General features: G+C 36.2%; 1 protein-coding gene across 1 annotated transcript in view; it reads right to left on the reverse strand.

Moving 5' to 3' along the window:
• ADAM10 (ADAM metallopeptidase domain 10) overlaps positions 1-22,388 on the reverse strand; it is a 133,143-nt gene that overhangs the window by 58,849 nt on the left and 51,906 nt on the right. The window contains exons 3-4 of the mRNA XM_039230640.1: positions 15,719-15,837; positions 13,560-13,718 (exon numbers count right to left, since the gene is read on the reverse strand). Coding sequence (XP_039086571.1) covers positions 13,560-13,718; positions 15,719-15,837 — 278 coding nt within the window. The remainder of the gene's footprint in view (positions 1-13,559; positions 13,719-15,718; positions 15,838-22,388) is intronic.

Consider the following 22,388-nt stretch of genomic DNA (forward strand, 5'->3'; position numbering starts at 1 on the left):
TTCTGTTATATATAATTTATATATATTATAAACAATTTAGTTCTACTAAAATACTTCAAGATATAAATCAGTTGTTAAGCCTGATACTATTCAAATTTGAGAAATAACAAATATAATCTGATCATAATAGAAATTAGGATTTACTTCCATTCAAAACACACTAAGAAATATATTTTGAATCTGTTTCTACACAGCTACTACAAAGTATTTCTGGAAGAGAGAATTTAAACTTCCAAACATGTGAACCAGTAAATATGCATGGCATTTAAATGGGTTATCTTACTGAATTCAGAAACAAAACAAAAAATATCCCTGTTTTAAATAACTGTAACATCATTTTCTTAAATATAATGATAAGGGAAACCAAAGAAGAATATACATGTCTGATTTATATATATCCAGCAGTCCCTATTATATAGTAATCTAGTAAAATATAAATACTTTCCAGATATTAGACGCATTGACCCTCGTCACCAATAAATTGCCACTGATGCTGGGCACTTGAACATTAAGATTAAGGTAAGCAGGGGTGCCTGGGTGGTTCAGTTGATTAAGTATCCGACTTTGGCTCAGGTCATGATCTCATGGTTTGTGAGTTCAAGCTCCGCGTAGGGCTCTGTGCTGACAGCTTAGAGCTGGGAACCTGCTTTGGATTCTGTGTCTCCATCTCTCTCTGCCCTTGCCCCCTCACACTCCATCTCTCTCTCTCAAAAATAATTAAACATTAAAAAAAATTTTTTTTAAGGTTAAAGTAAGCAAACAAGTACTGCCTAATGAGTATTTCATCTATTTGATAAAATACATAAAGCTAATATAGTTTTAGACATAAACAAACATATATAGGTGTACACACACATACACATATTTGTGACACCATATATGTAGCTGATATTAGGGTAGATTTCGTTCTACCATTCCTCCACAATCAGAAGTCAAACACATATTGGGGCACCTGGGTGACTCAGTCGGTTAAGTGTCCAACTTCGACTCACTTCATGATCTTGCAGTTTGTGAGTTCAAGCCTCATCAGGCTTTGTGCTGACAGCTCAGAGCCTGGAGCCTGCTTTGGACTCTGTGTCTTCCCCCTCTCTCTCTGCCCCCACCCTGCTCATGTTGGGTCTCTCTCAAAAATAAAACACGTATTTTTAAAAAAATTTTTAAAGAAGTCAAACAAATACTAGTATAATAGCACACCATCTATAGGCTAACATCAGCAGCAGTTGAAAGGAAGCCAGCAGAAACTTAAGAACATGTCCACCACCTAGCAGGCCATCATTCCCCAGGGTGAAAGGACGGCCTATATGGGGTGCCTGGGTGGCTCAGTCGGTTGAACATCTGGCTTCGGCTTAAGTCATGATCTCACAGTTTGTGGGTTCGAGCCCCATGTCGGGGTCTGCATTGACAGCTAGCTGAGAGCCTGGAGCCTGTTTTCAGATTCTGTGTCTCCCTCTCTTCCTGACCTTCCCCTGGTCACACTGTCTCTCTCGCTCAAAAATAAATAAAATATTAAAAGAAAATTTAGGGGCGCCTGGGTGGCTTAGTCGGTTAGGCGTCCGACTTTCGCTTGGGTCATGATCTCGCGGTTCGTGGGCTCGAGCCCCGCATCGGGCTCTGTGCTGACTGCCAGCTCAGAGCCTGGATCCTGTTTCAGTCTGTGACTCCCTCTCTCTCTGACCCTCCTCTGCTCACGCTCGCTCTCTCTCTCTCTCTCTCTCTCCTAGAAATAAATAAAAAATATTTAAAAAAAAAAAAAAAAGAAAATTTAAAAACAAAAAGAAAGGACAGCCTCTGGTAGATCACTCTGTCTCATCACACCTTCAATAAGTTGCAGTTGCTGGAATCAAAAGAATATCTATGTTTCAGAAAATCATGATTCTCCTCTGATCCATCACCTAGCAAAGGTCAAGAGACTCCAGCAGTATTGTCCAGCTCCATCAGGAGGGCTCCAGCAAGAATCAAGGGGGAATCCAAGAACTCTTCCTGTTTTACAGAAAACATTCCCCTGCCCCTCACATCTCTGAACACTCATAACTATCTACCACTTTCTGCCTTAGGACCCAAGGACCATTCTCATTGTGACCCAGTTTTTATAATCATGAGACTATACCATCAACTACTCTAACTCATTATAGGTATTTCCTGCTCCCCAGGTCACCACTTCCTTTATTTCCTTATTTTTACCTCTTAACTCATTGTCACTCTCTAACATCATCCCAACATAATTCTTAATGACTTCAACATTACTGTTGATGGTCCTTCTAGTACACTTACCTTTTCTCCAATGATCTACCTGAAGTTCTCACTTATACAGTAATTCTTCTGAACCTAATAACTAAACCTAATAACTGAAATCCATCTTGAACGTAATAACCGAAACCCATTTATAATTTCAACTTGCACATCCTACTTTCTTTCCACCAGCTGTCCTTTCAGAACATTCCCTCCAATAATTCTGCAACACTACTAAGACCTCTCAATCTACCAATGTTAACACCTTATTCACTATCAATGAATATTCTCTTTCTTCTGTTTATTCAGCTTAAATCCAATAGTCAATTATTATCCTAATTACTTCACTGCACTGGCTTAAAACTTTCTTTCCCTCCCCAATCCCAACTCTCAACCAAATCCTGTTTAAAATGAACTTTCTGTCGGGATAGAAGGTACTTACTTAAACATCATAAAAGCCATCTATGAGAAGCCCTCAGCTAACATCATCTTCAATGGGGAAAAACTGAGAGCTTTCCCCCTGAGATCAGGAACACAACATGGATGTCCACTATCACCACTGTTGTATAACCTAGTGCTGGAAGTCCTAGCATCAGCCATCAGACAACAAAAGGAAATAAAAGGCATCAGAATTGGCAAAGAAGAAGTCAAACTTTCACTTTTCACAGACGACATGATACTCTACATAGAAAACCCATCAGACTCCACCAGAAGCCTAGTAGAACTGATCCATGAATTCAGCAAAGTTGCAGGGTACAAAATCAACATACAGAAATCAGTTGCATTTTTATATACCAGTAACAAAGAAACAGAAAGAGAAATCAAGAAACTGATCCCATTCACAACTGCACGAAACACCATAAAATACCTAGGAATAAACCTAACCAAAGATATAGGAGACCTGTATGATGAAAACTATAGAAAACTTATGAAGGAAATAGAAGAAGACACAAAGAAATGGAAAAACATCCCATGCTCATGGATTGGAAGAATAAATTAGTTAAAATTTCATTACTACCCAAAGCAATCTACACATGCAATGCAATCCCAATCAAAACTGCACGAGCATTCTTCTCAAATTTGTATGGAACCACAAAAGACCCCGAATAGCCAAAGTAATATTGAAGAAAACCAAAATGGGAGGCATCACCATCCCAGACTGTAGCCTCTACCACAAAGCTGTCATCATCGCGGCACCTGGGTGGCTTAGTGGGTTAAGCGTCCGACTTTCGCTTAGGTCATGATCTCACGGGTCGTGGGTTCGAGCCCCGCGTCGGGCTCTGTGCTGACTGCCAGCTCAGAGCCTGGAGCCTGTTTCAGTCTGTGACTCCCTCTCTCTCTCTGACCCTCCCCTGCTCACACTGTCTCTCTCTCTCTCCTAGAATTAAATTTAAAAAAAATTTTAAAAAATAAAAAAAATTTAAAAAAAAAGCTGTCATCATCAAGACAGTATGGTACTGGCACAAAAACAGACACATAGAGCAATGGAATAGAATTGAGAACTCAGATTTGGACCCAAAAGTGTACAGCCAACTAATCTTCGACATAGCAGGAAAGAGTATCCAATGCAAAAAAGACAGCCTCTTTAACAGATGGTGCTGGGAGAACTGGACAACAACATGCAGAAGAATGAAACTAGATCATTTTCTCACACCATACACAAAAAATAAAACTCAAAATGGATAAAGGACCTAAACGTGAGACAGGAAACCATCAAAACCCTAGAGGAGAAAGCAGGAAACAACCCCCATGACCTCGACCACAGCAATTTCTTACTTGACACATCCCCAAAGACAAGGGAATCAAGAGCAAAAATGAACTATTGGGACCTCATCAAGATAAAAAGCTTCTGCACGGCAAAGGAAACAATCCATAAAACTAACAGGCAACTGACAGAATGGGAAAAGATAGTTGCAAATGACATATCAGATAAAGGGCTAGTATCCAAAGTCTATAAGGAACTCACCAAACTCTAAACCCAAAAAACAAACAATCCAGTGAAGAAATGGGCAAAAGATATGAACAGACACTTCTCCAAAGAGGACATCCAGATGGCCAACAGACACATGAAACGATGCTCAGCGTCCCTCATCAGGGAAATACAAATCAAAACCACACTGAGATACCACCTCATGCCAGTCAAAGTGGTGAAAATGAACAAATCAGGAGACTCTAGATGCTGGCGAGGATGTGGAGAAATGGGCACCCTCCTACACTATTGGTGGGAATGGAAACTGGTGCAGCCCCTCTGGAAAACAGTGTGGAGGTTCCTCAAAAAATGAACAATAGGAACTCCCCTATGACCCAGCAATAGTACTGCTAGGAATTTACCCAGGGATAGAGAGTGCTGATGCATAAGGCCACATGTACCCCAATGTTCATAGCAGCACTCTCAACAATAGCCAAGACACGGAAAGAGCCTAAGTGTCCATCAACGGACGAATGGATCAAGAAGATGTGGTTTATCTATACCATGGAATACTACATGGCAATGAGAAACAATGAAATCTGGCCATGGGTAGCAACATGGATGGAACTTGAGGGTGTTATGCTGAGTGAAATAAGTCAGGCAGAGAAGGACAGATACCATATGTTTGCACATATAGGTGGATTAGGAGGAACTTAACAGAGGACCGCGGGGGAGAAGAAGGGGAAAAATAGTGGAGGAGAGGGAGGGAGGCAAACCATGAGAGACTCTTGAATGCTGAGAACAAACTGAGGGCTGATGGGGGTGGGGGGGAGAGAAGGGGGGGTGATGGGCATGGAGGAGGGCACTTGTGGGAATGAGCACTGGGTGTTATATGGAAACCAACTTGACAATGAACTATTTAAAAAAAAAAGAATAAAGTAAAAAGTAAGCTAAAAAAAAAGAAAGCAATATTGTTTTCAGGAGTAGAATTCTGTGATTCATGACTTACCCTAGGTAAATGTTTTTATATGTTGTTGGGTTGCACGTTTTAAATAATTTACCTGGCTAAGTTCACATATAATTTATGTGACTATATTCATAATGGTCTGGAGTTTATTCATGATGGTTTTATCTGGCTCTCTTTTCTTGGTAATAACTGGTCTCATGAAATTAATTGGTTAAAAAAATAAATAATAAAATGAACTTTCTACCTACACCCCTGCAACTGAATGGGCCTAGAAAAAGTGGGTAACTATAAAGATTCTCACTCAAAAATCATAATCTGTAACCCTTAGCAGCTCCTCTATGCTACCTGGCATTGATACTATATTTTCAGAGTCTATTGTCAATCCTATTTACCCAGTTAACTGTAGGTACTCATTTCTTTGTCACATGAGTAGCAGCAATAAAACTGACCATTCCAGCTGAAACTATACAACGTATGATCTTCTAATCACGGGGAAAATTACAATTGTTCCCAACTTTTAAAATAGTTAAACTCTCAATACTAAAACTATTATTTATAAATGTACTGGAGAATGAAAATAATAAAACTATTATTTAGTATACTATACTTTAAAACATTAGAAATATGAAGAATTACAATCTCTAAAAGAAAAATGTAGTGTTTTATTTCTTTATAAATTGTATTTCATTGTATTATCAACTAGAGATACACCCTTTTGAAAGTTTGATATTTAGAGTAAAAAAGGTATTTCCAAAGCAACTAAACAGTATTTACATATGTTTCAAATTCTGTCAGCACAAAACTGTCCCAATAGGAAAAAAAAGGAATGAAGGATAAAATTTTCCCTACAGACTTTCAAAACTTCTAAAAGACCCTATTTTCCCTGGTCACCACATTAACTATGAAAATGGACAATGACATTTTCCCTCTAAAATTACTGACAATATAATCCCCATTTCTAGAAAAAGCCTTTGTTCAACTAATGAATAAGCCCTCATTGTGGTGCTAAATCATAGGATGCACTGTAGTTCCCCTGAAAAGGCCAAACAGCATATTCTTTCACAAAGAATGAATCATTGGTGTAGAATATTCAGCCTATTTAAAACAAAGATCAGCTTTAAATCTATTGCCTTTCTTCCAGTTCTTTTGTATGCCAACCTCTTGCTTTTGTTTTGCTGTAGGAGGGACAAATATAAATAATACATATATTGTGAATCCACCTCAAGCAGGAAACCGTTCTGGTTAACTCTCAATCATCCACTCCAGGAAGAGGAAAACATTTACTGTTCAGATTCTCTGTCCAATAGAACTAGTACATAAAACGCCCACTGCTTATTACTACGTCCCAACTAGAGTAGACCTCGAATCCTCACTGTTCCCAGTAAGGCTTCCCCTACCTCAGTGTGACTGGCAGGTTAGAATTTTGACTGCGGGGATATCTTAGTAGATTAGGCATCAGACTCTTGGTTTCAGCTCAGGTCATAATCACAGTGAGATCAAGCCCCGCTTCGGGCTCCTTGCTGATAGCACGGAGTCTGCTTGGGATTCTCTCTCTTCCTCCCTGTCTGTCCCTCCCCTGTTCATGTGCTGGCGTGTGAGGGTGTACTCTCTCACTCGCTCGCTCAAATAAATAAACTTTAAAATTTTTTTTGATTGCAAAACCAAGGCCTTATTTTTTTCTACCCTAGAAGTCAAAAACTTTGGTGTAATGTCTCCATTAACATGCTATAAATTACCAAGTCCAATGAAATAGTCTAATTTTAATTATACTAATGGAATTTAAAACAGACTCCATAGACAAACAATGAACAAAAAGCTGTTTTGTTAATTTCTGAAGGGTAGGTGGGTAGGGTCCTTGCCCACAAAAATGCCAATGATTCCCAAAGTTGCCAAAAACCAACAAGGATTCACTGAGGGAGAGTTAAAAGGGAAAGTAGGCAATTTTTTTCTTTCAGAACAGAGGATGAGTTTGGAGGAATAAACAAATAGCTGGAACGGACCCCAAGTGTCCTTTCTTCTTCTAACTCCAGTGGATACAAGTCCCTTTCTCCCAAATACCCCATCCCCATTCCCCACATCCAGTCTCTATTTGGGGAGGGTGGGGACAGCATGGTAAGAAGGGCATAGTATGAATGTTCCTGGGAAAGAAAGGAAGCTGAAGATGGTCCCCTTTTCCACATATACTCACAATACTCATCTCCCAGGAAACAGAGATGGGATGCTGAGGCAAGCATGTCCTTTCCCATCCCTGGTTTTTCAGAAGAAAGGGTTAATGTTGGGGGCCAAGCAGATCATGGGCATCAGGTCAGGAGGAGACCTGATCAATTATATTATTCAGGCATTATTACTGTATTATTCTGATCAATTATAAAGAGAATCACTAGACTCCAAAGGTGCATTAGGGAAGACCCTCTGTGTCCACAGTATTTGAAAATATCTTGTACAAATTAGACACTCAAATAATGTTAACAAATAAATTAATCACATGTCAACCACACTCAAATTTTTAAAATAATTAATCATTAAGCCCATAAGACTTAACAATTGAAACATGTATTGAAAACTTGTCACATACCGATTTAACATAACCATAATTTCCATTTATTCAGTCTGGGATACAGAAAATGGGTGAGTCCAGGCCAAAGAAGATGCCAGTTTCATTTATTTTCTGACGTCCTTGACCTATGGCAGCTAAAACCAATTATTATCAGCCAAAGCAATAGCTATCCTTATCCTGTCTTCAGAGATTCTTTTCTCTATGTTCAGGGTTCAAATCAAATGCCATCTGCCCTAAGAAGTATTCCTAAGTATCCCTAAGGTTCCCTCAGTGTGTACTCAGTGCTCTGATGACATTTTGGTTAAGTATTTATCACATTCTTACTCTATTACTGACTGGGAAATTCCCCTGAAGGATTTTCTTTTAAAGTCTTAATCCTTCCTATACATTCACATATCAACAAACAATTGTTGAATTTAATTTTTCAGTCAGCAGCTAGTTTCCATTCCTCTTCAAAGGACCTATAAACTGCTGACTCTAATAACCTCTTTTTGACTTTCATTCCACCTGAAATAACTAGGAACTGCCTGCCACTTAAAATTGTTTCTACATGAAGGTATGCTCTAAATCACAAACTAATTTACAGATTCACTACAAAATACAACCTGTTTAAAATTAGGGCATGTATGTACATAAATTTCCTAACTGTAGGTCAATGTTATTTTTAATTGCATTAATTTCTTTACAAAACAAGTAATGAGAAAAAAATAACTATAAGTTACCAAACATCAGCAATACAAGAATAAGTAGACACAGGGTACACATCCTCAGAGAACTTACAGTCTAGTTGGGTGTTAGACATATAAACAAGAATCCATTTAAATTCACCAAGTGTTATGTGTTGCCGCAATTATCCACAGTTAATAAATGGTTAAATATTGGTTGAATTTAATTTACTCATCCAATCAACAGGTGTTTTCCTTCCATGCCTCTTCTCAAAGGTCTAACATATGGACAAGTGACCTGTAAAATGCTGGATTCAAAACATAGTAAGGACTCACCAAAACATAAATGGCAGTAAAGAGAGGACACCCAGAACTGAAGGGCCAGAAAAGAATTCTAAGAGATTATTTCTGAAAGGCCTTTTGAAGGATGAGTATTGGTTTGGGGGGAAAAGAATCTATAAACTGAGTGTTCCTTCTACTCTCTTGTTTCTACAAGGTTCATCTTAAATTTCCAAAATGTCTCCTTTCTAGAGCTGAGGTAATAGACCAAGCCATTAAAAGTCCTTATATTTATTTCATCCTCTTGTCTTTTTTCAAAATTTATCATATGTAAAATGACGTTTAATCAATCAATAGTTAATGAGTTAATATCAAAAGCTTTAGAGTTTTTATTTTTAATAACCCGAAGTTAGAAACAACCCAAATGTCCGTTGACAGGTGAATGCATAAATGTTATCCACACAATGAAATACTATTCATCAATAAAAAGTAATGCACTTTTAATATACACAAAAACATGGATGAATCTCAAAAAAACTGTGCTAAATTAAAGAAGCCAGATTTTTTTTTTTAAGTATATAATATAGGGGCACCTGGGTGGCCCAGTCAGGTAAACATCTGACTCTTGAGTTTGGCTCAGGTCATGACTTCACGGTTCATGAGTTCGAGCCCCATGTCCAGATCTGCGTGGACAACCTGCTTTGGATCCTCTCTCTCCCCCTCTCTCTGCCCCTCCCCCACTCAAGAACATGTGCTTTCTCTCTCTCTCTGTCTCTCAAAAATAAGTCAACTTAAAAAAAAGAGTACATAACATATAACTGCATTTACATAAAATTCTACAAAATGAAAACTTGCCTGCAGTTTAGTGCCTGAGGAAAGAAGGATTGAGAAGAGAAGAAATACACTGAGTAGGAGGAAGGTCTCTGGGGGAAAATGGATACATACACTATCTTGATGGGTGATAGTTTCACAGATGTATACAAATGCCAAAAAAGTATCAAACAGTATACGTTACATATAAGCAATTTTGAGGATAAAGTATACCACAGCAATGTTCAATAGTAAAAAGGGGAAACAATCTAAATTCCATGTAGTTGATGGGTTGCTAAATAATACATTCACCAATGAAACAACAGAATATTATGCAACGGTTTAAAAGAAAAATGCTAATAGCAGTGGACACACTTCTACTGCGTTTACAGGCAAAAATATATTTTTATATAGTCATCTGATAATCAGCAAAATCAAAAATATTTCCAGCTCACAGAAAAAGTAGTTAGGTTTCATCCAATTTTAGAAGACATAAAGTGTATTAAAGATCCAGCCTCATTTTATACATAGAAAATGTATTTACTTGCATAAGAAAAGACCTTCCCATAAGGTCACAAAGTTATTCTAGTACATCATCCTTATTTCCCTCATACTCCTTTCTCATACATATGGCACACCTCAGTTCTCTGACACATTACCTCTTGTGATTTCTCCCTACCATGTCTGCCACTAACTTGTATGATCCTGACCAAATGAATTAAACCCTGAAGCCGTTTCAACTAGTTGATCTACAAGGCCACCTTTAAATCCATATTCAAACACTCTCTAAGCTGCTGAAACCAATAATATCTACATCAGTGAATTCTTAGTGTAATGTCTGAATATAAATATGCAAGACAGCAAGATTGCTTATGCAAATGATCTAATTTACAAATTTACAAGCCGTGAACAAAGGACTAAGTGGTACTCTTACCTTGTCATAACTGTTCACATTTCTATGTACTAGAAGAAAGTGCTTTTTGCTACTAAGTACAGAATTGAGCAAGTATGAATTTTAAGACGATAAATACATGTGTTTATCACCATCACATCTGAGTATCAAAGTGCCTCAAGAAGTTACTAAATATTTTCACTGAAAACTGTGCCTGTGTGTTTGTACCACTTCAGAAGCCTTTCCCTAAGGTTCTCCAGAGCAGCAATATCAGTCTTCATGGTGGCTTTACAGATTTATGCCAAAAGGTGCAAAAACAGTATTTTTTAAAAGAAGAGTAGCCAAATTCTCATCAGAATACCTACCCAAAGTTGGTACACCTCACATCATTTGCTTCTGCTGAGAATAACACACATACACACACACACACACACACACACACACACACACGGACAATCAAGAGTGATTAAGTTGTGAAAATAAATTATTAGCACTTAAGCAAATTCTATGAAAATAATAATATACATTAAAGGAACATCCTTTCCCTTTTAATTAGTCGTAAAGTAGAATATTCACTGCTAAATACACTGAGGAGAGAATTTGGCTTATAACAACAATAGATACAAATGTGTCATTTTAGAGAGGCTTACAGATTTCAGAAAAGCCCCAGAAATCCTTGGAGTAATGTTGGAATTGACAGCTTTCTTCCACGAGTGAAGCAGAAAAGCACATGGTTAAGAACACAAGATCCATAATTAAGTAACACAAGTTTTCTAAGCCTTACATTCCCTCATATATTGAGTTAGGGAGAGGGGACTATGTGTGCCTATTATACTTTATAGTGTAATTATGAGATTAAATGAAATAATGCAAGCCAAAAACTTTATATAGCACCAGGTATACATTAAATAGTAATAACTGTTCTTACCACTATTTTTAGTACTATAACCTTAATTAGTCTACACAGAGAGGTTAAAGAGCCAATTAAGAGTGAAGGGCACCTGGATGGCTCAGCTGGTTAAGGGTTCGACTTTGGCTCAATTATGATCTCACAGTTGGTAGGCTGTGTCAGGCTCTGTGCTGACAGCTCAGAGTCTAGAGCCTGCTTCCGTTTCTGTGTCTCCCTCTCTCTTTTTCTGACCCTCCCCTGCTTTCTCTCTCCCTCTCCCTCTCTCTCTCTTTCTCTCAATAATAAAAAAATTTAAAAAAAAAAGACCCAAATAAAAGTGAGTGATCTGTCCTCTAGGAGAGGAGTAAGCTAACTACAGCCTGCTATACAACTGAGTCCTTTGATTTGGCATGCAAGCTAAGGAAAGTTTTAAGATTTTTAAATGGTTGAAAAGATTTCAAACAAAATCACTCTAAACGTTACTATCTGTAAGCTCTAATACCACTATTGGTATATAGTAAGAAGAACGTGAAAATGCGTGAACATATATTTTAATTGGGTAAGTAAAAAATAAGAGCTGAAACCAATGGTAAAGTTAAATGCCAAAAAGAAGAGAAAACTCAGTCACATTCAATTTCATTGATCCTCCCAGCTAACTCATCATCTTTGGGGAAAAAGAAAGGTTGACGTAAAGGAAGATATTTGGAAGTTACTGCAGTGTGAAGTGGAAAAACGCAATTATATGACAGGACGAAATAAAAGTGTAAAGTAAGAGCAGAATATGCTTAACCTACATACAAATAAATAAGAGAAGGAGGGAAATGAGAGAAGATGCATAAAAGACAGAACAAACAACAGTATAGGGTGCTTATGGGAAGGATAAATCAAGAAAGGATAAAGTTTGATAATAATACAATTAAAAACATGAGTTCAAAATCTGTCCATTACTCTCTTCCTCTTCCTCTTTTCCCAAAAGGCCTTGTTTGATTTTAAGAAAACATTACAAGGAAAATGTTTCAAGACTTCATTAAGTGTCTGTAAAGAATCTGCTCCAGAGATTAAATAATATTTGGATTGTTAAAGGAGCAAACGAAACAGAAACCACAGCTGACGAACTTACATACCCTGATAAGAAAGGTAAACCTGCAAGAAGTTTAAGTTACTAAAATATTACAAAGTAACACACAAGTCAAACAGATAATAACTCTGTTGGAAGGAAAGAGGGCAAAAGAATTCATATTCCAACATGTGAAGAAGGACTATAGCTTAGAGCTTGCGAAGAGTCTGAAATACCAGGAGGGATAACTGGAAAAGGAATCAAAGAGGGATGAGTAAAAATATAGGCAAGTAGCATTAATGAATTTATGAGTTAGCAAGTAGCTAAAATCGTAAATGCATCCCATCTAGAACAATTATGCTATTTTCTGTAACAATCCAGCATCAGAGATAACAAGCAGCTGGACAGACTGACTAAGTATGTAAACTGTCAGAGCTGCTCGAGCAAAAAGTTATGATGGTTAGGCTTTCCAGTACATTATTAGGAGAATGAAATTACAGATATAAATTTCTGGCTGTAGAATGGAAAATGAAGCCAGAAGGAAGCCAAGTTAAGAAAATAGGCAAAAATTAAGAGACTAGCCTAATTACAGACAAAAATAAAATATGAGTATTAAAGAGGCATTATAAATTAGAGGAATGTATTTCTGCATTATTTCATTAAAGCATTCTCATGATTAGACGACCACGAATATATGGACACTGGTCAAATTAAAAGGAGAGGTCTAAGCACATTTTCTACTCTGAAAATACACAAAAAGAACTCTCCTAACAAATTACTATCATATAAAGACCATGGTTGAGGACAAAATCCAACATGATAAACCTGGAGTCTTACCAAACTAAAGTGAAATCATTATTTCAAGATTCCAAAAAGAAATATTCATATGATTTAGATATTACAAAAATACCTAAAAATTGCTTAAACGCTGCACAAATATCCACCCTGAAATTTACATAAGAAGATAATGATGCTTCAGTAGGCCACACACACAAAGGCATTATAGCATTAAATGACAGGTTGATATCGAATATAGAATTTCCAGTTCAATCAGTGTTGTTGACTCATAGTTTAAATATAATTGGTTGTATCATATCAACAAAGTTGGACTGGCAGGGACTGACAAGGAAATCACCTCTTTATATAGATTATTTTTTATTAAATTAAGACTTTAGCTGTGAAACTATTTTTGAGCCTGATTAATAGCTTAGGAAAGAAAACACCTCCACTTTCTATGTCTCACATACGTTTAACTATTTATATGCCTTTTTGCAAAAGGCTACTTGATAAAATTTAAGTACTTACTAATATCATCTTCATGATAAATGACAGAATGAAAGGGTAGAGTTCGGTCTTTAATATATCTCTCTGCTGGCTCAACATAAAATGTGCCACCACGAGTCTGGATGAATCCTTCAAATCTTCCATCAATAACTGACCCATGGCTAAAACTTCCTTCTTCACCTATTAATGAAAGCAACAAACTCTTGAAAAATTAATTTGCACATAAATGTTAAATTCATTCTCCTTCAAAAAGCTATTCTTAGATATTTTAAAAACCTGAATACAAATTTATTGGGGAAACTAACTTTCACATAAAATATATCAAGCTGAATCTGAGATGTGAACAGCAACTAGTACTTAGTTAAAATCTATACAATTACTAGCTAACAATCAGAAATAGAACATCTAGCTCCTTGACAATTATAGTCCCAGCACTAAAGCCTAGTGCCTGGCAAGTATTCAACAGTCACTCGATAAATAATTGTTAAACTAACTTAAATTCAGAAAGAGGCAAGCAGATCCACTGATGTAATATGCACTTTCAAAATAAAGGTATTAAAGTACCTTTTGAGTTTTTACTCTAATTACCGTAAGCAAAAAGTTCTATTCTCATCTGATATAATCTGCATGAGATCTTTGGCTCCCTTTTTTTATAAATACATTTTTAAAAATGAAAATCTCAAGTAGATTTTCAGAAGTAGTTTGAACAAAATTATACTAAGATTCCTTTTTAAGATATTGGATTTGTAATACTGTCCCATCAATTATACTTCTCTAGTGAAAGAGAATATGGGATAAAAAGAAGGTATTTTGAGAAATTCACAAAGAAAAGCTGAGCACCAACCATCACATGATAAGAAGTAGTGGAAAGGAGGAAAATGGTGCTTAAAAGTTAAATTTACCTGTTAAAAATTTCTCATTAAAAGAAGTATCAGGCTTTCCACAACTTCTAAACTGTAGATTAACACTAATTAACTGTGAATTAAATAAGGACTAAAGCTAAGAATCCAAGACAATGGTATCTCAAATGACATGATTTCTATCTGCAAACTTTTTTATTAGTCTTGTAGTTTTCTTGGCCATCACCTAGCAAAGAACAGCAGGCACTAAGTTATCTTCTCAGAAAGATAAATGATCAAGGAAATAGTAGAAAATTATAGTTTGACACTGAAAATCTAGACTGACGGAAACACACTTTCCTTTGGTTGCAAAACTGTAAGAGTACAAAAAACTAAGTTTCATCTACAAGTTGAGAATTCTTAAGTATAGAAATGCCTCATTTATCTGGCATCATAAAAAAAAAAGGAAACATTTTTTAAAACTTAATTTTTCAAAATGTTATAATTCTGAGCAGATTTATAATTCTGAGCAGATTTCTAATATATAGAAATGAAATTTAACTTTCAGTTAACTTAGTCTTAATAACTGAGAGTCATCTTAAGTATTTATTAATATACAATTCTAACAATATTTTGATCCTCTCTAATCCCTCCAGAAGACTTTGACTGTTCTTCCCACACTACTAAACTGTCAAATATAACTTTCTCTTGGGTGAAGTGTGCTCCCCAGCCCCCCAGTACCTTTTTAATCAGGTATAGTAAGAGAAATTTGTTAGAACTGTGAACACAGCAAACAAATTCTGAGAAAGGAAGGCCCTGAAAGGATTTTCCTATGCATAACTTTGTCATATTATTTTTGGCTGTTAAGATGATCTTTACAGTTTTCCTTTAGATTTTTCCTCTTTTCTTATAAAACACATCTAATTTCTTGCTTGAAAGATTAGAAAATTAAGAAAGTCGTTAAAAAAATTCTTTAATCTAACAGCTTGGAGGTATTGAGAATCAAAACTTCATACCTTTCAGTAACCAGGCACTGTATAATTCAACATTAAAAATACATGTAAAGATAGATCCAAGGGTTACTTCATCCTTCAAAGACCATTATCCTTCATGATATACTTAAATCTCTTCAGGATTTATCCCATGATTCTGTTTTTTGCTTTTTGGTGGTTTTTTTTTTTTTTTTAATATAATTTACCGTCAAATTGGCTAACATACAGTGTGTAAAGTGTGCTCTTAGCTTTTTATTCCACCTTTTTGATATATGTCTATACCTCAAAATATGTGTTTCCCTGTGTAGAAAAAAAATAAAGAAAGGAATTCTTCTAAGGTTCAACTTACCATAAATATGTCCAGTGTAAATATGAGAGGTATCATAATCAAGTACTTTATTTGATGTTTCAACTTTAAATTCATCACTGAAAAGGGATGTATCCCTCTTCATCCGTAGGTTGAAATGTCTGCAAAACAGAGTAGAAATGGGAAAAAATGATCAAAAGGATCCAATTTGTAAACAATTTTTGGGTTAAAAAAGTCTGCAAAATACAAATGGTTTCACACAATTTGTCTACTTGGAAATCTACTGTCCAAGATTTTTCTTATAAAAATTTTGCTCTAGAATTCAACCTAGTTGTAACAATATAAATCTAAATTATATACAGTTAAATAGTAACTGTCTAGACTATATTAAAAAATAAATGTCTATAGGATGATTCCTACATGATAAAACAAGTTCATTCCAACAGCAACTAAATTGCTTGGACATAAAAACAAGCTTCTAAACTCAATTACTATTATTCACCACTACCTGTCTTCCCTCTTTACTAATTTTACAGCGCTGCCGATTTCCCCTACTTTTCACAACTCAAATAATACATTAAAAACCGGCACCTATATTAATGACTCTTCTTTAGAAAAGCAAGTATGCATGCTCTTTCTCTTACACATACACATGCGTACGCATGCACACACACACACACACACACACACATGCGCACAAACACAGAGCTTTCAATTCCTATATTTTTTCCCTGGGACTTCTAATCCTTCTAATTGTCATTAGACCTTCCTCAGTTCAATTTGAGAAGCCCAAACGACCATGATATTAGCTGAAATCATACTCATTCTTAATTGTCTTCTACAGAGTAATGAGAAAGACTAAAATATTGAGGTGAAAATAAAGAAATCTAGGGGTGAATCAAACTTGAATCAAATCTTATGTCTAAAATCTACTAGCCCAGGATTCCAGTCTGTTAAATGATGATAATACATTCTATCCTGTAAAACTTTTTTAAGGGTTACAGCTTATAACAAATATAACGTCATTACACAGTACCTGGCACATAAGAGATGTACAATAAATGGCAACTAATTAGCTATCATTACCAAACTCTTAAAAGTGCATCAAGTTTCTTTTATAACTGTCATAAAAGTCTGCACATAGCACAATTTCTACTCAATGAATCTGAACTAATGTGTTCAATTAGCAACCCCCAAATGTTAGTAGGATATGGAATAACTGGAACTCTCACACATGGCTGGTAGAAGAACAAAATGGTGAAATCATTTTGGAAAACTGGTAGCTTTTTTTAAGTTAAACATATGAAAACCCTCTGACCCACAATTCTATCTAAGTGAAATGAAAGACAAAGTCCATAAAAACAAACTGGACACAGGGCATGTGGGTGGCTCAGTTGGTGAAGCATCCGACTTCAGCTAAGGTCATGATCTCACAGTCCGTAGGTACAAGCCCCATGTCAGGCTCTGTGTTGACAGCTCAGAGCCTGGAGCTTGCTTCAGATTCTGTGTCTCCCTCTCGCTCTCTCTGCCCCGGCCCAGGTCACTCTGTCTCTCTCTCTCTCTCTCAAACTAAAATAAAGACATTAAAAAATTTTTTTAAAGAAAAAAAACCAAATTGGACACAAATGCCTATAGCAGTTTTACTCATAATAGACAAAAACCAGAGATAACCCAAATGTCTATTAACCACTAAAGAGATAAAGACCGTGGCTTATTCACATAATGGCAAACTACTCAGCAACAAAAAATATCAAACTACTAAAAATATGCACTTTTGTGAAGACATAAAAGAATATATATAGTATAAGTCCATATATATGTAATTCTAGAATAGGCAAAAAGCTATCTATATAGAAAGCAGACTGATGGTTGCCTGGGGTAAAGAAAGACTAAGAACAAAGGCAGATGAAGGAATCTTTTGCTATGATGGACATATTCTATATCTTAATTTGAATGGCAGTTACACAAGTATAAACATTTGTCAAAACCTAACTCACATTATACACATGAAATGCGTACAGTTGACCTTTGAACAACATGAGTTTGAAGGGCATGGATCCACTTATACATGGAATTTTTTCCACAAATATAGTACAGTACTCTTAATAACATTAACTACAAATGAATAATCAGAAGCTGGACGTAATTTATTCCATGAATTATAAATTCTTTGCCACCTTTGTATTGAACATAATACAAAATAATAATAATTAGCTAACGACATTCTACTTTCTCAGTTTCTCAACAAGCCATGAATAAAAAACAATCTGAAAACCTGCTTTTACTTGTTTAAACTTTTGGCTCAAAGGCCAGAGAAACGAAAGGGAACACTGCCTTATAAAAATCATTGTACTCTGGAAAAAGTTTAATGGTTCATCAGAAGTTCATAGAATTATATGACCTAGCAATTCTTCTTCAAGGTATATAGTCAAAAAACTTAAAACTGGGGACTTGAAAAAACTTAAAATTGGGAACTTGAACAGATTCTTGTACACCACTGTATAGTGCATTATTCACAGTAGCAAAACATGGAAACAACCCAAATGCCCATCAACATATGGATTTAATAAGTATATGTAATAGTGGTATAAATATACAGTGGATTATTCAGCTTTAAAGAGAAATGAAGCTCTGATACACGCTACAACATGGTTGAATCTTGAAAGCACTTTGCTAAGTCAGTAAGACACAAAAGGACAAAGATGGCATGATTCCATTTACATGAGGTACCCAGAAGAGGTAAATTCATACACACAGCAGGCAGAAAAGAGGTTATCAGTCACTGATTAGAAGGCAGAGGGGAATCATTGTTTGATGGCTACAGAGTTTCTGTTTGAGGAAAAAGCTCTGAAAAGGGACAGTGGTGGTAGGTGCACAACACTATGAATGTACTTAATGCCACTGAACTGTGTACATTTAAAAATGGTTTTGTGGGGCACCTGAGTGGCCCAGTTGGTTAAGCTTCCAACTGTGGCTCAGGTCCTGATCTCGCAGCTTGTGGGTTTGGGAGCCCCTTCAGGCTCTGTGCTGACAACTCACAGCCTGGAGCCTGCTTTGGATTCTGTGTCTCCTCTCTCTCTGCCCCTCCCCCATTCACAATGTCTCTATCTCTCTCTCAAAAATAAACATTAAAAAAAATTGTAATTAAAAAAAAGTTTACAATAATTATGTTATTGTACCACAATAAAAATAAGTAAAATTTTAAATCTTTGTATTCCAAAGAGCTAGTGTATGAAATAAAATTGTGTAGCTAACGATATCCTAATTAGTGATAAGAGCCCCAAAAGAACTGATTGAGATAGTGATATTACACTGGTAATAATGAGATTATTACATTTTCCCAAATGTATATACATTTATGATTTTCACAGCACTTTTACATATATTCCTACATCTTATCCTCACAGTAACATTGCAAAGGAAACACGATGAATTCTTTTATCAAAGGGTCACTAGACTACAATTAGGACTAGAACTCCAATATTTGGCTGCTGCATCTTGCTCTTTCCACTACACCATAATAAATGCATCCCAAACATATGATTTAAAAAGTCAAGCTAGGGGCAACTCGGTAGCTCAATCGGTTAAGCATCTGACTTTGGTTCAGGTCATAATCTCACAGTTCGTGGGTTTGGGCCCCATGTGAGGCTCTGTGTTGACAGCTCGAAGCCTGGAGCCTGCTTCAGATACTGTGTCTTCCCCTCTCTCTGCCCCTTCCCTGCTCACATTCTCTCCCTCTCAAAATATAAATAAACACTTAAAAAATCAAAATAATACATGCTGAGTGCTGTAGTGGTCTTAATGTAATATTATCAGTCTCTGCAAAGAAATCATCTTTTAAACCCTGAACAGATCTGAACAAATAAGATGAGAGAAAAATATAATATTACTTAACTTTCACTGAATATTATATTTTATAATACCACCATAAAAAATTTTCTTTATTAATGCTTAAGCCACTTTCAAGACTAAGGCTAAACTCTGTCCCCTTTTACTGTTTCTTTCAGTAAGTTTAGTTTTCTTCTTATTATAGCGCACTATCATCAAGATAAACTTTAAATTTAAAAAATGAGGAAAAAATTTAAAAAAACAAAAAATGAGGAAGAAGTATACACTTTTAAGTTTTCTTTGAGAAATATCTGTATATAAATCTCTGTATAGAAAACATTATCTGCACTTGGGATGTTGTTCTACCCTTAGATTGAACCGCTATATTGATTCTACAGATCAACAGTACTTTGTCTCTCATCTTAATTATAGTAGTTCCACTGGAATTCTTTCTTGACTTTCCTCTTACAGTAAAAATGTAAAGAATGGAGTAAAATTACAGGAGGGCAAAATCAGTTAACAAATGACAGTAATTTGGAAAAACATTAACAGATTTCAATTCTCTACCTTCACTGCTTTGAAGATATAATTGGTAATAATAGCTGGCTTTCCTTTCTAGGCTTTAGAAAAGCACTCTATAAACCAAATAAATAGAGGTACCAGAATCATCTTAGGTGCAAAACAACAAAATAAATTTTGTTTAGTATACAATTCTATAAAAGTTTCTGGAAGGTGTTGTACCTTCTACATCTCTATACAGAGAAGTATTTTTCCTGTAGATTACAACAGTTAGAACATTAAGAATACTGAGTAAAAACAAGCTACCCTTTTCTATACAATTGCTATTTTGGCTAAAGAGAGTATGGCCCTGATTCTCAGAAGAAAACAACAATGGATAAAAGGTACATTCCTTGAACTGAAGTCATATTAGGACAAAAAGCCTCAACTAATGAAGTACCATAACAACACAGAGAAGAAACCTAAAAGCAAAAACTTGCTTAAGAGTATGTCAGTGTAGGGGCACCTGGGTGGTTCAGTCGATTAAGTAAGTGTTCAGCTCAGGTCATGATTTCATGGTTCGAGGGACTGAGCCCTGCATTAGGCTCTGCACTGACAATGTGGAGCCTGCTTGGGATTATCTCTCTCCTCTCTCTTTCTCTCTCTACTCTCTCTCAAAGCAATAAACTTTTAACAAATTAAAAAACTAAAAATTTAAAAAAAAGTATGTCCATGTAATCCAACAGCCCCAGGGACCAGGACTTTTAATCAAGAACAGAGGTCTATCATGTCTAAATGAAACATATCTATGGTAGACCTGGCTCAATGACTCCTAGAAATAAAACTGTACTTCCTAATAGGACATCCCTGATGTCTCTGGTTGTATCTCTTTTTTTGTTATTTTTTTAAATTTATTTTGAGAAGAGGAGCAAGCACATCCACAAAAGAGAGCACATGCACTCAAGTGCAAGGGGGGGGGGGGTAGAGAGTGGAGGAGAGAGTGAAGCCCAAGCAGGCTCCTCACTATCAGCCCAGAGCCTGACATGAGGCTCATTCCCATAAATCATGAGATCATGACCTGAGCCAAAATCAAGAGTCAGACACTTAACTGACTGAGCCACCCATGTGCCCCATAATCTTTCTCTTAACATTCACTTTATTCTTTTTTGTTTTTTATGTTTATTTTGAGAGAAAGAGAGTGAACATATAAGCAGGGGAAGGGCAGAGAGAGAGGCGGAGAAAGAATCCCAAGCAGGCTCCATACTGTCAGTGCAGAGCCTAACGTAGGGCTCAATCTCACAAATCATGAGATCATGACCAAGGCCAAAACCAAGAGTATGACCAAGGCCAAAATCAAGAGTCACACACTCAAATAACTGAGCCATTGAGGTGCCCCAACATTCACTTTATTCTTAATAAAGACCCTTGAAAGAGTCTCCATCCAAATTATTTTTTAAGACAAGCTGCCAACATTAATATATCACTCTGAGTCAAATATCCAGTTTACTTCCACTGATGCATTTTTTAAATTTTTTGTTTTTTTTAATGTTTTTTATTTATTTCTGAGAGAGAGAGAGAACATGCACGCAGGGGAAGGTCAGAGACAGAGGGAGATACAGAATCTGAAGCAGGCTCCAGGCTCTGAACTAGCTGTCAGCACAGAGCCCGACCCAGGGTTCTAACCCATGAACCATGAGTTCGTGACCTGAGCTGAAGTCGGATGCTTAAGCGACTGGACTGAGCCACCCAGGCGCCCCAACTGATGCACTTTTTGAAATACAGAAGCCCTTTTTGTCAAATGATCTTTAAAAAGCCAGTATATAAAGTCCTTTTTTCAAATGATCTTTAAAAAAACCTATGTGTGTGTGTATGTGTGTGTGTGTGTGTGTGTGTGTGTGTGTATTTTTAAAAAATAAAATAGAACGCGTTAACAGAAGGGGAAAAAGCATAATTAGCCCACAGGCACCCTACTGGGAGTACCTGAGGAAACCACCCCCAAAATTCTAGAGCTATATGGTCTGAATGACACAGTTTCAGGCTTATCTGTTGATCCTCAGGTAGATCAATTACCTTAAATAAGTAAAAATATATACATGAAAATTGTCAATGAAGATAAACGTGAAACTAAAACTTGAGTTAAAATGAGTAACTTTATCCTGTGTAAGAAGGCAAATATAGATCATTAGTGTAAGTCTTTCCCATACAAAGAAGAGGCAATCTACCATAATGCCATGATTACAGAACACAAAACTACGTATATTTTACATTACTTGAAAAGAAGTAAATTTATCTACTGAGGAGGATAAGAAAGTTTCTGTAAACACTTTCTGACTTTATGCAACTACTTTAACCAAACAACTGGCCAACAAAACTGTTAGATACAGGC

This window comes from Hyaena hyaena, unplaced genomic scaffold (genome assembly GCF_003009895.1).
Source record: "Hyaena hyaena isolate Hyena2069 unplaced genomic scaffold, ASM300989v1 scaffold_49, whole genome shotgun sequence".
Classification (NCBI taxonomy): domain Eukaryota; kingdom Metazoa; phylum Chordata; class Mammalia; order Carnivora; family Hyaenidae; genus Hyaena; species Hyaena hyaena.